Raw genomic sequence first — 15,547 nt, 5'->3', positions numbered from 1 at the left:
GTGGAGACATGGACTCGCCAACTCTCTTCAACCTCCCTAACACGGCACACTGGCTGCTACCTTCCTTATTTGACCTCTCTGAATGGTTTCTTCTTATTCGCGCGTTGAGTATTCCCAGCACATATTACTTCTGCTCTGAATCGATGGATAGACGTGCCAAGGTATCAATGATGTGTTCAGAACGTCACCCAGCCAGGCCGGCTCTCGCAATATGCATCGCTGCTGTGCAGTAATTTTAGGATGGAGTGTGGTCGTTCATGAATCACATGCACACATCTGGCTTGGATTTGGACGAGAATTTGATCTTGAATACCTAAGCCCATCTGACCTAAACATTATCTGCCAAGTGCTCTAATATCCGAGCAAGATAAGAAATAGGGGTCAGTGAGGACCTACGTACTTACTGCCGGGAATTTAGAGGTTGACGTGCTTCGGTTCCAAGATCGTCCCGGCGGCGCTTTGCGTCGGACGAGCAGCAGTCCCTGAGTTCTGCGAGAAACAAAACCCCCGCCCCCACACGATTACCGACGTCATCGGCCGATGCAGCTTCTAGACCTCCAACCTTCCTGTTTTGGACGTCCACGACGCTTCTTTGCTATTAAACCATCACTTACTCCAGTCTTCATCTCCTCACTCAACCTTATCATACACTAGCTTCACATACCAAAACACATACGCTTTTAAGCATTCAGACATCAACCAACACACCAGAATCTCCATACCACAACCGCCATCATGCCTCTCGTCGTACCTGGTATCAACAACAACGACTCCGATGACAAGACTCAGCTCTGGACCAACAAGCTGGTCGGAAAGAAACTCCACGAGGAGGAGTCTAACGAGACGGTAAATTTACCTTCCTCTCTGTGACAGAAGATTTGGTTATACTAATGGCGATGCTTTCCTAGACCTTCTGCAAGAGGGATCTCCCCGAAGAGTCCCGTGTTATCGAGCCTGGCATGATGGTCACCAAGGACTTCAGACCCAACAGACTCAACGTTCACGTCAAGGAGGACGGAACCGTTTCTCACGTCAACCACGGTTGAGCTTTCGCAACGATGGATTACCTGCGCCTGTGCTCAGAAGAACTCTGGGCATCGGCAAAACCCCGCACGCGATCATGGGTTACGATAGAGCTTTTTGCATGACAGTATAGTTACGACATTTTGAAGAATTATGATTTTTAATCCCCTAAACTACGAGCTATCGGGATTTTTCGCTTTTCTCTCATCGATAAAAGTGACGTGATGGGATCACGAAGCCCCTCGCGCGTGAAGCGTCTGCCCCTCCATTAGTGCATGATTGGTCCGCCCCGCCCGCCCGACTGCGGGGCAATTTTCGTCGGCGATGCTCGCTCTTGACAACCCCACCATCAACTACCACCACAGACTGCCACAGACGCGATAGGTCTCGACAACGTCCCAAATACACCAGTGATACCCCCTTCTTTTCTATAGCAGACTTCGATTTCAATACCGCCACAATGTTCAAGAAAGAGTACGTCGCCATATGCTCATACACCCAATGACCAAACCACAGAAAAGTCGCAGGGAAAGCTAACAAAATTACCCCGCCCTCACAGCATAACCTCCAAGCCGAAGCAGAAGCTCAAGTCTTCCGTCCAGCGCTCCCTCCGCGACTCGCTGCTCTCGAGCTACCCCCTCCTGAACCCCTATATCGAAGAAGTGATGCCCAAAAAGGCCTCTCTCGAGCAGATGAAGCTGCCCGACCGCTGCTCGCTCTTCGTTTGCGAGCAGCAGCCCCTCTTCTACCAGCAGGACAACGCCACCCTCGTCCCGCACCTCAAGCTCGTCCACCGCTTCCCGCAAGCTTTTCCGACAATCCGCATCGACCGCGGCGCCATCCGCTTCGTGCTCTCGGGCGCCACGCTCATGGCTCCCGGGCTGACGAGCGCCGGTGGGCGGTTGCCTGAGCCTCGGGAGGGCGCCGAGGGCGTCGACGAGGAAGGGAGGTGGAGCCGAGAGCTGGAGAAGGGTGAGCCGGTTGTTATTATGGCGGAGGGCAAGACGGAGGCGTGTGCTGTTGGGTTCTTGGTTGCTGGTACCAAGGAAGTTAAGGATAAGGGCAAGGGGCCTGTGGTGGAGGAGGCGCATTTCCTCGGCGATGGTCTGTGGAGGCTCGGAACGGACTAAATATGGTTTGGGGTGGGGATTGGCGTATGGACGAAGAAACGGTTTTGCACATATGATATAAGGGAGAGAGATCCAGTGACAATGCAATATGGGCATAAGCATGAACAGAACCCAACAAAAGTTTGCCTTTTGATTGCACCATATCTTGCTGAGATGACACATTCGCTTTTGCTTTTGCTTTGGGATTGGTCGAAGGTGTGATTTCCCTGTCCATTGCTGATATGCTGCCAATATTCACCTTTAGTCTGTCCGGGGGTAGGAATGATGGCCCAAAATTCACCGACAGCAAGGCTCGCGAGCGGAAAGTCGCCTACCTAGGTACGTCCAGCATCTCTCACCATTGACAGAAAGAGTTATCACGTTTCAGACTCGCTCTTCAGACAGCACATCTAATTAGATACCCCGGAAGCTACACTGAGGGCCTGAACGAAAAAAATAGAAGGGAGCATGCCAATGTATTCTCTCCAGGTATGTAGCATTTGACTGGTAATAGCAAACGATGACGACGATGAGGAAAACATGGATTAATTGAGCCTAGTGTCAATTTATCTTGGGCCAGCTTTAAGGTCCTCATTCCGATGCATGAGAGCTTCATGATAACTAGGGAAGAAACCTGGCTATCTTCAACATCAATTTTCACTGTCGCATTTGAGAACTTGCTGAGACTCCCGGAATGTTGAGGATCATCGCCAGTATTGATGAGCTCATCTAGTCCCGGTCCATTGCTATTGCAGGCTCGACTTCCTTGGACTGGTACCAGCTTCATGCTTAGATGCGGCTGAATAGTGAGTCACCTGCATCTTTGAAGCTCAATGAGCCGTATTTACAATCCAAAATGACTCCGGCAGTCTAGTGCATGGGCAGTCTCTGACCGAAGAAGCTCTCAGAATCCATCTCACCACGTCACGCCGAGCTGTAGTGGTCTGTGCATTACTGGTATAAGAGTCACGTGGTGGTATGACATCCAAATTTTTCCCACGTTGCCCCTCATTGCCCCTCCATTACTCTGTACCTTACCTTACCCCTCAATTTCACGCCTGATCGTGTGTCTAGCTCAACCACCAATAACGACAAATCTCAGCATCATGGCCGACGAAGCAGCACCGACGTCCAAGAAGGGCGCGAAGAAGGCCGAGGCCAAGGCCAAGAAGGAGGCCATGAAGGCTGCGCGTGCGGCAGAGCTCGCCCAGCAAGCCGCCGCAGTCACTCTCGAGGACGACCCCGCCCAGGACAACTACGGCACCAAGCCTGTCTTCAGCAAGGATGCCGAAGAAGTCGAAATCCGCGAGCTGAACGACTCCAACAATGGCAAGACCGTCATTGTCCGTGCATGGCTTCAGAACTCTCGTGTTCAGAGTGCCAAGATGGGCTTCGTCGAGCTTCGCAAGGGAGGTAACTGGAACATCCAGGGTGTTGTCATGGCCTCTGACGAGGAGCCCATTGTCAGTCGCCGCATGGTCAAGTGGATCACCAGCATCAACCCCGAGAGTTATGTGGTTGTTGAGGCCAAGGTGAAGCAGCCTCTTGAGCCCGTCAAGAGTTGCCGGGTTTCTGGTCTGGAGCTCCACATCACCAAGTGCTTCGTCCTCGCACCGGCCCCCGCCATGCTTGGCATGACCATGGGAGCTGCCAGTCAGCCCATCGTCAACTTCAGCGACGAGAAGGCACCCGTCGCCGACGCTGAAGCGGAGAAAGAGAAAGCTGCCGAGAACACAAACACGGTGCCCTCCGCGACAATGCTTACCCATCTCGACAACATTGCCATGCACAAGCGCGCTCCCGTCCAGCAGGCCATTGCCGTACGTTTGTACTCAAGACCAAGCTTCAAATGATTTTACTGACGATACCGGCACAGGATATCCGTATCGAAGTGAAGAAGATCTTCCGGTCATACCTCGAGAACCAGAAGTTCAAGGAATTCGAGCCTCCCTGCCTCATCGGCGCAGCCTCCGAAGGTGGCGGTAACGTTTTCCGATTCGCATACTTCGGCGAGGAGGCTTTCCTCGCCCAATCACCCCAGTTCTACAAGCAATTTGAAATTGCAGGTGGCAGAGAGCGTGTGTTCAGCATTGGCCCCGTTTTCAGAGCCGAGAACTCCAACACCCCGAGACATATGACCGAGTTCACCGGTCTTGATGTGGAGATGGAAATCAAGCAGTCTTACACCGAGGTCCTTACCGTCCTGGAGGGCGTCCTGCTGTCCATCTTCCGTGGCATTCAGGGTGAGTTGACAACCATTCCGAAGTCCTTAATGTCAAAGATTCGTTCATTTGCAAATGCTAACCATGGTTCTTGTTGCTACAGAGCGCTGCGCCGACGAGATTGAGACCGTCCGATCTGTTTACCACTCCGAGCCCCTCCTCCTTCCCGAGCCCGGCAAGGAGGTCCGCTTGACCTTTGCCGAGGCCCAGAAGCTTCTTCGCGAAGAGGGCCCCGCCGAATTCGCCAACGTTCGTGACGATGAGGACATGAGCACCCCTCAAGAAAAGGCCCTCGGAGAGGTCGTGCGCAAGAAGTACAACACCGACTTCTACGTCATCGACAAATTCCCCGAGACGGCACGCCCGTTCTATGCCAAGCTTGACGACGCCGGCACCACGACTGGTGAGGGCACTCGCGTAACGAACGCTTTCGATTTCTTCATCCGTGGCCAGGAGGTTCTCTCCGGAGGCCAGCGTATCAACGACCCGGCTGAGCTCGAGGAGCGCATTCGCGCCAAGGGCATCGACCCTGAGAGCGCCGGAATCAAGGAGTACCTCACGGTGTTCCGTCAGGTTGGTGTGCCACCCCACGGTGGTGGTGGCATCGGTCTCGACCGTGTGGTTGCTTGGTTCCTGGCTCTACCCAGTGTCCACCTGGCGGCGTACTACCCTCGTACGCCCAAGAGACTTTTGCCGTAAGGCGTTCCATAAGGGCTTTGAGTCTCTGTGGATCAAAAGGAGTGGCGTTCTTCGATATGGATAATGAAATGTGTCACGTTCGGCCATGTTGCGGACGCTGAAGGCGAAAAAGTCAAGATGACTCAAATTCTAGCGCTTATGTCTTATGTAGAAGAATCAACAATTCTGAAGATGCACTCCGAGGCTTCCTACACCCGATGTGAAGCAATTGACAATATGGTTTGTTCCCGTCGATGCTGACGTCCGAAAGGAGTCTGCCTTCTTCTCGCCTCGATATGCAATCCTCCTGACGCTTTTACCGAGTACAGCAGGTGAACTGAATAAGTGTCAGCAAAATTCAGATATGACCTGATTTCCCGTGCTAATTTCGTGTCTTACGTCAACAGAACACGGCTTGCCAGCATCGCCAAAGTTGTACCCCTTGATCTCCCCGAATCTCTGTCCCCAGGGGCAGGATTCTCTGGCGGTGCAGGAGTTGCCTTCCATCATGCCCGGGTTGTTGTATGGTCTGCATGAGGCCGCGATCGCGGGCGAGGCCAGCGCGGCTACGAATGCGAGAAGAGTTGCGAATTGCATGATGATCGAATCAAAGCGAGTGAGTTGGTGATCAGAGCTAAAAACTTTCTTTGGGTCTTGACTGGTTGGTCCGGAGAGCTAGTAGGAGGGAACGGATATAGCTGAGAGGTCCCTCCCAACCATTTATACAACCAGGAACGCTCTCCTTACTCGGTTTCGTATTTGTTTTTTTTTCCCCCCGTATTCTACGCATTGAGGTTTGGACTAGGGGCCGCAAATCCGCATCGTCAAACCCCCTGGTGGTTTCGGGGAGAGAAGCTCGGTGATTTTTCATGAGAAGTGGTATTCGAGTCATGTACGGGCCTCCCTTTTGAACTTAATTATATTGATCATAGCCTCGCAAGCTGTGGCAGAACACTAGCCAGCGCATATCTTTTCTACATGGTTGAAGCGAATGGGCTGTTCAGCTGGGAGCAACCTGCGCTCTTACGTTATCGGGAACTAGCCTGGTCATATAAAGTATGGAGAGCTCCGTCCTAATCACGACCACATTGGTGGAACTGGGTTTACATTGAAGCTAGTCAGCGACTCAGCATGGCTTTTGGGTGGACTGCTTATTTCCATGGATTATTCGGGGCTAGAATTATCTTGTCTACTGGGGGGTCATATGGAATTATTTCCCAGATGACTCTAGATTAATCATGGCCTGATAACCCGCGGGAAATATCGCTGCAGAGCTGCATGCATCGGCAACCAGTCTCCGAGGTCTTCAACCTTGGGAATAGTGTTATCGCTACTACTTTGGCAGTACAAGTATCATTTTCGTAGGATATTTTGAGTGACTGTTGTCGTGATTTGAACTCACAGTTGCATTATGTACACAATTGACCGCCTGGTTCTCTGCAGGTGCTTTATAGCACTTGCTTAGAACCAAGGACTTGGTCGACTAGAAAGTCATGAGTGGCCATGACCACGCGCAGTTAGAAGTGTTCCACCGGACGCACTTTGAACGTTAGAGCCACTTACACAGGAAACAATCTTGGCATCGAAAGCTTCCACTTGCTCTTATATTGATGACCTCTCCCGATTGATGCATAGATTCTCGCCAATTAGGATTATATATGTGTGGTAAATAAGGCGTAATTGCTGGCCGGCAATTACGGTTCCGTTTTTGTACGACAGTTATAAGCCCAGCTCTAACTTAGACCCCTATACCTCTATTAAAAAGTTACTTCTTAGGGACTGCGGTTTACTATATCCTTTTTTATAATATTATTTAATCCCTATTATAGTCGTTAAGCTTAATTTTGAGTAAACTAATATTTTTTAAAAAGACTACTAATACTCTTAAGTAAAAGCTTAATTATTAGCGAAACTAGCTAAAATAATACTTCGCTTTACGAATTAAGGCTTAGTTAAAGGACGTTTAGGACTTTTTAAATTTAAATAACTATACTTTTTTATTAAATCCGTTACTCTTTATAAAGTCTATTCTTTTAATTAAGGAGTATATTAAAATATAAAATACTACTTAAGATTAAGTATATAAAACGGCTTTAACTAAATATTAACGAAAACTTAAGGAGTTTATTTAATAATAGACTAAATAATTAAAAAGTAAGACTATAGTCGAACCTTTAATTAGAAACGATCGAATTAAGTAACTAGTTATTTTAATAAAACTAAAGGCCGTAATAGTAAACTAAGCACGTTTTATTAAAAAATATACCTCTTTTATTTAGTAAACCGTATTTAAAATAATCTCTTATTTTTAAAAAAAGAAATTATATAAATTAATAAATTACTAAATCTCTTTTATAATTACTTAAGAAATTTTAGAAAATACAAAAAAAGAACTTATTAATTTTTTAAATTACTCCTTTTATATTATAATCCGGGTTTTTAAATAAAAGTACGTACTAAGCGACTTTAATTTATTTATAATTATAAAAAAGGAATTTAACGTAGTTATAAACAGGGCAAATTTTAGTATTAACTTATTAACTTAGATTAAAAACTTTTTCTTAGCTTATTATTAAGTAATATAACTTAAGCTACTTAAAATCTAAAGTACCCTTATTTTAAAAGCCTTTTTCTATATAACTATACGTTACTTTACCCTAAATTAGTCTAATTAAGAGCTTACTAATATTATTAAATTAAAAAAAAAAAGGGAAGTAATTTCTAATATAGGGTATTATACTAAGATTTTTAATAATTTATTATATAAAGAGGTAGTATATAATAAGAGTTATAGACGAACCCTTATAATATTTATAATATTAATAAGTTATTTAAATTCCCTTAAATAAAATAAAGTAATTCTTAACTCGTTTATTAACTACCCTTATAAGGGGTCCTATTACTAAAAGCTAATAAATTATATAAAAGTAAAGCTTATTTTAATAAGTAAAATAAAATAAGAATATATTTAGCTAAGTAATAACGAGGCTTAGAAAATAATTTCTTATTTAAACTAAGAAAAGTATATTAACTTTTATATTAACCTCGCTTATAAAAGCTAAATTTATATAAAACCCCTTCTTAAATAAAATAATAATAACTAAGGTCGATTTAAAAAAACGACTAAAACTAATAAGCTAAGTAATAAAAAGAACTTTAAAGGGACTTACTCTTTAAATATCGTAGTTATAATTATTAATATTAGTTTACTCCTTAAGCTAAGTACGGAGGGTAATAAAAATAATAATCTTATTATTTTTTTTATCCCCTTTATTAGCCTATACTTCTTTTTTAAAAATATAGTTATAAATAACTATAGTACTATTTATCTTATTAATAATTAATTACTTTTAAAACTAGATTCTATTTAATAAAGCGATAGCTTAGAGAATATAGACTCTAAAACAATATCCTATTTTATTATTACTAAGGGAACGAGGATTGTATAAAATATTTTTATAAAACTAAAGGGGCCTAAGATAGAGTATTTTACTTTTTATAATATCGGTTTTATTAAAAATTTCTATATAAACGTTATATTAAAAGCTCTCTTTTAAAAAATAAGTATTTAGTACTTAGGTTTTAATTATACTTTTTAATTTAGTAGCGAATTTAAGAACGTTATTATTAAGTAGTTTAAAAAGAAGGTTAATTTAGTTTTTTTAAAATATAAGCCCTATTCGTCCTATTCTCTACTTAGAAATTAGTTTTTACTCGTTAATATAATTTTAATACGTAGCGTATAGTACTTATATTTTTTATATTAATTAAAAAATAACCGTTCGGATATAACTTAGCTCTAGTACTTTAAATCTAAATATCTCGTACTAATAATACTTAAAAAGCTCGTTTTAGCTGCTTAGGAAATAAAAATTAAAAAACTAAGCTATTTAAAATACTAATATTATATAACTACTTATATAAAATAGGTTATTTTATAACGTACCTTAAAACGAAAAGTAACCCGACTTTATTATAAGATCTTATAAAACTTTTTTAATTACCTACTAGCTTATAAATAAAATAAGTAGCTAATATTAATTAAAAATAAATATTTAAATAAGATCTTTATTTTCTTATAAGTTATGAAGACTTATAATATAATATTTAGGGTCTTATACTTTTTTAAATAATAAGTATATATATAAAAGGGCATAGCTATTTATAAAATTTAATAAGATATAAAACGTATAATAATTATAATTAATAATAAAACTCGTTTTTAAATATAAGTATAAGAACTAAAAATAAACTTAAAAATTACTCTTCTATATATAAAAGAACTAAATAGAAGAGGGGAACGAGCTAACTAAGAAATTATTAATAAAGTAATTAATATAATATTAATAACTAGCTTACTAAACGAACTCTAAATAAAAATTATATTAGCTATAGCTTACTTATATAATATTAGCCCTAAGTAACGTACTAACTAGCTATTATTAGTTTAAACTAAGGAAATCTAGTTTACTTACTATTTTAAGTAGTAATAATTAATAAATATATTAAAGTTTATTTATAATTTACGTCCTTATTAAAAATAAACGTATATATATAGCTATAAAGCGTACTTTTTTAAAAAGGATTATAAAAAAGGAATTAATAAGAGACGCTTTAAAATAAAATAGAGGGGATATATTAAGTACTTCGTAAATTATATAACGAACGCTTATAACTTATATAAAATCTAGATCCTCTCGTTTTTAAAAATTATTATTACTTAAAATATAACGTTTAATAAAATAGCTTTTTATTTAAAAAATAATACTAAAACCGTAATTTGTTTATTTAAATCGAGGGCTATAGTAAATAAGATTTAATAACTACTTATAATAATCGAACCTAAGTTTTAATTACTTAGAATTATAAATAAAAAAGAGGCTATATTAATTAATAATAAAAAGTAGCTATTACTACTTATACTCGCTTTATAAAAAATAAATAAGGCTATAAATAAGCTTAGTTCGTTTTTAAATAAATAAAATAAGTAGCTACTTACTCTTAAATTAACCCTAAATTTTAAAAGTTTAGAGTTAAAAATAAACTTTACTTAGCTAACTAAGTTAATAAATAAGGCTATAAAGGAAATTAATCCTTTTACTAAGAGGATTAAAAACGTAATATATATATAAATAAAAATAAAGACTTCTTAGAGCTCTTATAAAAAGGATCCTTTTACTTAATTAAACTCTAACGAACCCCTTTAATAAACGAGCTTATATTAAAAAATAAAAATAATAAATAACTTAATTAATAACTTTAATATAACTAATATATATAGCTAAGAAGAGAATAAGTATATTAAATAAAACTAAAAGTTAAGAAACTAACCTCTAAAAGTATTTATTTAAAACCTAAGGTAACGAAAGCAATTTAAGTAATATTCTTTTTATACTTAAGTAAAAAGAGACTAGGACTCTTTTTTTAATACGTATATACCTAATTAGTAAAAAGTAATTAACGAGGTAATTTAGGGGTATTAAACGCTATATTACTACGTCTATACTATAATTAATAAAATAAAGTACGTTTTACTAACCGCGGTCTAATTTAATTAAATTTACGTAAATTAATTAATTACCCCTCTAAAAAAGTAGAAAGATATTTTTAAAATACTAAAACCTTTAAAAAGTTAATTTATAAAAGTAGTATAGTTAAAAATCTAAAAATTAAAAGAAATAAATACTTAAAAAGTAGTTAGTAGGGCGTCGGTTATTTCTAAGCCGATACCCCTTAAATAAGTATTTAATTATAAACTTAATAATAATAATTACTTCGATCGTTGTAAAATAAGAATTTATATTAAGAGGGACTTTTAAAAACGATACCCCCTAAAAAAGACCTATGTAATAACGCTAACTACTAAGACGTTTAGGGTAGCTATAGCTATTACTACCTAATTTAATTTAGAAATCTATTAATATAATATTATAAACGCTTTTTTAAACGTAATTAAAAAGCTAGGTAACCCCCTTATTATTTATAAACTTCTAAATAGCTTTTATAAGCTAAGAATATATATAGAACTCGAGCGGGCCATATATAGCGCCCACAACGCTTTACTATTATAATATAAGGAGCTAGTATTAATTTTTAAAAATCTAGGTTTTTTATTTATAAGCGAGGACCCGTACCTATTTTAAAACTTTACTAAAAAAGTCTTAGTTCTTTTTTATATAAATAATATCCTTATTTTTTATTATAGAGACTATATCTACGAGGCTAGTATTACGACCTAATACGCATAATAAAGCCAGGGCCTCGCCCCATAGGACCTGTAGTAGCTATTATATTATATATATAGAAGTACGGATTTAGAATAACTCCTCTTAAAATAGAAAAACTATAAATAAGTTACGTAATTACGATTATATAATAAAATAAAAAACGGATACTCGTAAATAAGTAAGACGGACGATTATAAATAAGTAGGACGGACGACTGTTTAGTAAATAATTAAATAATAATAAATAAGAGTAGTATAAAGGATATATTTAAAAATAAGATTTATATATAATATAAACTTAAGCCGGGCTTAAAAATAGACTTTTTATAACTTTTTTAATAATTAACTTAGTATTAAATCTTATAATTATTTTTAACTATTTTTATTAAGAACCCTTTTAATAAAACTATAATTAATTACTAAAGCCTTATTTATTTTATAACTTATAAATATAGCTTTAAAAAAGCTATTTATAACTACGATACTATTTACTTAATACTTATAACTTTAACTTTTACTAATATACTTATTATAATTAGCTAGCTATAATACTTTAATTATTCTTATTTAGTAAGTTAACTTTACGAAACTTACTAAGTAATAAAATGAACGATAATATTTTTTAAAACCCTAAGTACCCCTTTATTTAACTCTAAATAACCCGTTAACTTAATTAGCGAGCTAGTTAGGGTTAAGGATAATAAAATACTTAATATTACTTACGATTTTAATAATAACGTAGTTTTTAAAAAAGTAAATTATAAAAAAATGCGACGTACTATTAAAAAAAGTAATAAATAAAATAAGGAACTCGCAGAGTTCTTTAATAATAACTCTACTTAAATAGCTATAACTCTAGTTAAAAATAATAAAAATATTACCGCCCTCTAAAATATAATTAATAAAGCTATAACTAACTTAAAAATTAAAAAAAAAAAAAAATAAACGACTTAAAATAAGAAGTTAGAACCCTCTGGGCCGCTACTAATATTATTAAGATTCTTATAGATAAGTAAAAAAAACTTAAACTTAATATACCTACTATTTTTAATAAAATTACTAAACGTTTTAAAGGATTTTTAATTTAAATTAGAACTTACTAAACGTTCTATATTATTAACTTTTATAATAAAACTAAACGAGTTATTTACGTAATAACCTTTTTTAAAAAACGGGCCCTAGAATAGTTCGAACCTTTTTAAAAAAAATTCCTTAATAATAACGATTATCTACCCTATTATAAAAAGGAAACTACGAATATTTTTAGTAATATAGTAGGATTTTAAAGCGCCCTCGAATCCCTATTTTAAAACCTTAATAAAAAACGATAAGTTAAAAAAGACCTAGCTAACTTTTAATAAACTAAGTTTACTTTGTACTATATTACCGAGTTTAAAAAACTCGTAATATAACTCAATTCTATTAAAAAAACCCGCATCTTTTCGTTTTATTAAAAACTAAAAAATAAAATTAAGAATAAACTTAATACAATAGAAATATTAATAGAATTCTTATAATACGTCGAGCTCGCTATTAAAATTAATACTTAATTATATAAGTAATATAAAAAAAAAAAAAAAGTACGACGCTTTTAAACTAATTCTAATAAAAAGTACTAAAACTATAATAAACTACTAAGTAACTACTAAAATAACTTAAAGAATTAATAATAATAAAGCACGTTTTATAAGTAATATAAAGGACCTATAAACCTTAGTATTACTAAATATAAAGAACTATAATAAAAAAAGGACTTTAAATACTATAACTATAATAAACTAAGATATATAGCTAGAAATTATTAATAACCTAAGTATATTTAATACTAACTTATTTTAAAAAAACGAGCTAATATTATAAATAAAGAAATACTTTATAAATAACTCTTATAAATAGCCTACTACGATAATAATTATTTTACTTATTAAAATAATAAAACATAAATAAAATAGTACCCTAAGTAACTTAAAAATATAAAATAATCCGGATATAATACTATACTATTTATTAAAACTTTAGTAATAATAATAAAAAAAAAAATACCTACCTACTAACCCTATACTCTTAAAAAAATAATATTAAATATATTACTATACTCTCTTAAATTTATAAGAATATAAAAAAAAAAGCTAAAATAGACCCTATTATAAAAAATACACTTTACCTTTTTAAAAAACGAATTAAATAAAGACTCCTAGTTAATATAAAGGAGTAGCTCCTTAAACTTAAAAAAAAAGGACCTAATATAAAAAAAATTATAAATAGCCTCGTTTATATAGTATAACGAAACTATATAAACTAAAAATAATTTACTAAGTTTAAAAAAGAACTTAATTTAAATAAAACCCCGACTAAATCTATCTATATAATATAAAAAATAAATAGTAATAAGAAATTTATTTATAAAATTAAAGAATAGCTCAAAAACCTCTTATATAAAAATAAGATCGAAATAATTAAAAAACCGACTCTTAATTTCAGAATTATAAAAAAAAAAAAATTAACTTTAACTTTAAAAAAAAAAATATTAAAATAGGAACTAGCTCTTTTTATTTTAATAAAATAAAATTATTTTATAATTCGGACGAACCTCGTAACATTACTTAACGACGTACTTAAATAGAGATCGATTATAAAATACTACTTAGTATTAATAATACTAGCTCTAAAGAGGATAATAATAAATTATAATATAAATATATTTATTTATTTAAAAATAACTAAATTATTTAGTTTTATAAAACTAAAGAACGTAAAAAGGTTACGACAACCCCTTATATAAATAAAAACTATTCTCTATTTAACCCCAAAGACCCCTTTTATAAAGAATTATTTTAAATAAAGTATTTAAATAATAAATGCTTCCTATATTTTGTATATAAATAAGATAGCTATTTTTACTTATAAAAACGTAATAATAAACCTATCGGGGATATTTACGTAAAGGACTAGCTACTTAGTTAGATATTACTAAGCTTTAATAATAATAATAAAGTAATATTCAGTCCAGACCCTAACTTCCCTATAAAGTACTTTAATAGTAAATACATAAAATAAAAAGACTATAAACATAACTAATACTAAATTTATTATATTAAAAAGGCTAAAGTATAAAAAGAATAATAAGAACTACGTAAGTAAAGTACTTAATAAAAAAAGTATATATTAAAAAATTAAAAAAGCTAATTATAAAAAAACGATAAAAAGCGAGAATAAAAAAAAAGTTCTTATATATAACCTAATAATATAACGATATATACTTACGAATTAACTTTAATATTTATAAATAAAAACTAAATGCTATTATTAATAATAATATATAAAAAACTTATATTTTATTAAAAATAGTAAATAAACTTAACTTATTATAAGTATAAAAAGATAACTTATATTAATTATAAATAGTAAAAAAAGAACGAGTTAATTATAACTACGAATATATTAATTAAAAAACCGTATACTTCTTAATATATATTAATAATTAGTTAGAATAATTATAATATAATATTATAGAGATTAAAAATATTAACGTTATCCTAAGAATCTCGTAATTATAAAAATATAACTTATAAATAGATTAAATTACTAACTAGGTCCTTTAAAAAAATCTAGTTACTAAATAACTTAAAAAAAAAAAGGGTTTAAATAGATTTTTAATAATTCCTAAAAAATAAAAATAAGTATAATATATAGCTTTTATTAAAATAGTAAAAAGCTCTAAAAAGTTCGTACGTAGTAATAACGATTAAGGATTATAATAACTCTAAACTATACTTAAAAAATACTAAATATATATAAAGCTATTTATAGAACTTAAAGAAATAGGATTACTAAAACATAATAACTAGGATATAAAAATCGAACTTAAAAAAGGAATATAGCCTAGGTTCTATTTAATATACTTAATAAATTAAAAAAAATAAAAGTATCTTAACGAATATATTAATAAGAAACTCGAAAAGGGATATATTTAACTATTAAATTCTCTTATAAAATTCCCCTTATTTTTTATACTAAAAAAGAATAAAAAATTAAGACTTATTATTAACTATAAAAAACTAAATAAAATTATAAAAAAGAATTATTATCCTTTACTACTTATTACTAAGCTTAGAAATTTATTTTATAAAGCTAATTAGTTTATTATTATAAACTTTAAAAAGAATGGAGAGCAGCTTTGGGCGATGTTGGAAGCGATGAGGATGGAAAGAATCTTTGCGAGCTCTGAAGAGCAGCAGATATTGGCCCATTTGGCCCTTTCTCCGGAAACCTCTACGTCGCCATCAAAG

At 34.1% G+C, this 15,547-nt stretch overlaps 5 protein-coding genes across 5 annotated transcripts; 4 read left to right on the top strand and 1 right to left on the bottom strand.

Annotated features, from left to right (window-relative positions):
- Positions 1 to 735: 735 nt before the first annotated feature.
- CTAM01_15107 (uncharacterized protein) lies at positions 736 to 1,046 on the top strand (the record flags this gene model as incomplete). The annotated part of the gene is made up of 2 exons (XM_060531106.1): positions 736 to 846; positions 909 to 1,046. 2 exons carry the CDS (start codon positions 736 to 738, stop codon positions 1,044 to 1,046), a joined length of 249 nt encoding a protein of 82 aa, XP_060374304.1.
- A 437-nt stretch (positions 1,047 to 1,483) lies between these two features.
- Positions 1,484 to 2,153, top strand: CTAM01_15106 (PUA domain-containing protein; the record flags this gene model as incomplete). The annotated part of the gene is made up of 2 exons (XM_060531105.1): positions 1,484 to 1,497; positions 1,583 to 2,153. 2 exons carry the CDS (start codon positions 1,484 to 1,486, stop codon positions 2,151 to 2,153), a joined length of 585 nt encoding a protein of 194 aa, XP_060374303.1.
- A 1,085-nt stretch (positions 2,154 to 3,238) lies between these two features.
- Positions 3,239 to 5,053, top strand: CTAM01_15105 (aspartyl-tRNA synthetase; the record flags this gene model as incomplete). Its single annotated transcript, XM_060531104.1, has 3 exons — positions 3,239 to 3,952; positions 4,009 to 4,375; positions 4,458 to 5,053. The coding sequence occupies 3 exons, from the start codon at positions 3,239 to 3,241 to the stop codon at positions 5,051 to 5,053; spliced, it is 1,677 nt and encodes a 558-aa protein (XP_060374302.1).
- A 295-nt stretch (positions 5,054 to 5,348) lies between these two features.
- Positions 5,349 to 5,629, bottom strand: CTAM01_15104 (uncharacterized protein; the record flags this gene model as incomplete). The annotated part of the gene is made up of 2 exons (XM_060531103.1): positions 5,349 to 5,369; positions 5,432 to 5,629. The coding sequence occupies 2 exons, from the start codon at positions 5,627 to 5,629 to the stop codon at positions 5,349 to 5,351; spliced, it is 219 nt and encodes a 72-aa protein (XP_060374301.1).
- A 9,609-nt stretch (positions 5,630 to 15,238) lies between these two features.
- Positions 15,239 to 15,397, top strand: CTAM01_15103 (uncharacterized protein; the record flags this gene model as incomplete). Its single annotated transcript, XM_060531102.1, has 1 exon — positions 15,239 to 15,397. A coding segment is annotated over one exon (159 nt), but the record flags the coding sequence as incomplete, so codon positions are not given.
- Between the last annotated feature and the right edge of the window lie 150 nt (positions 15,398 to 15,547).

The sequence above is a fragment of the Colletotrichum tamarilloi genome (assembly GCF_030869305.1).
Source record: "Colletotrichum tamarilloi strain Tom-12 chromosome Unknown Scaffold_148.1, whole genome shotgun sequence".
NCBI lineage: Eukaryota > Fungi > Ascomycota > Sordariomycetes > Glomerellales > Glomerellaceae > Colletotrichum > Colletotrichum tamarilloi.
This window is presented reverse-complemented; position numbering and strand designations above follow the sequence as displayed.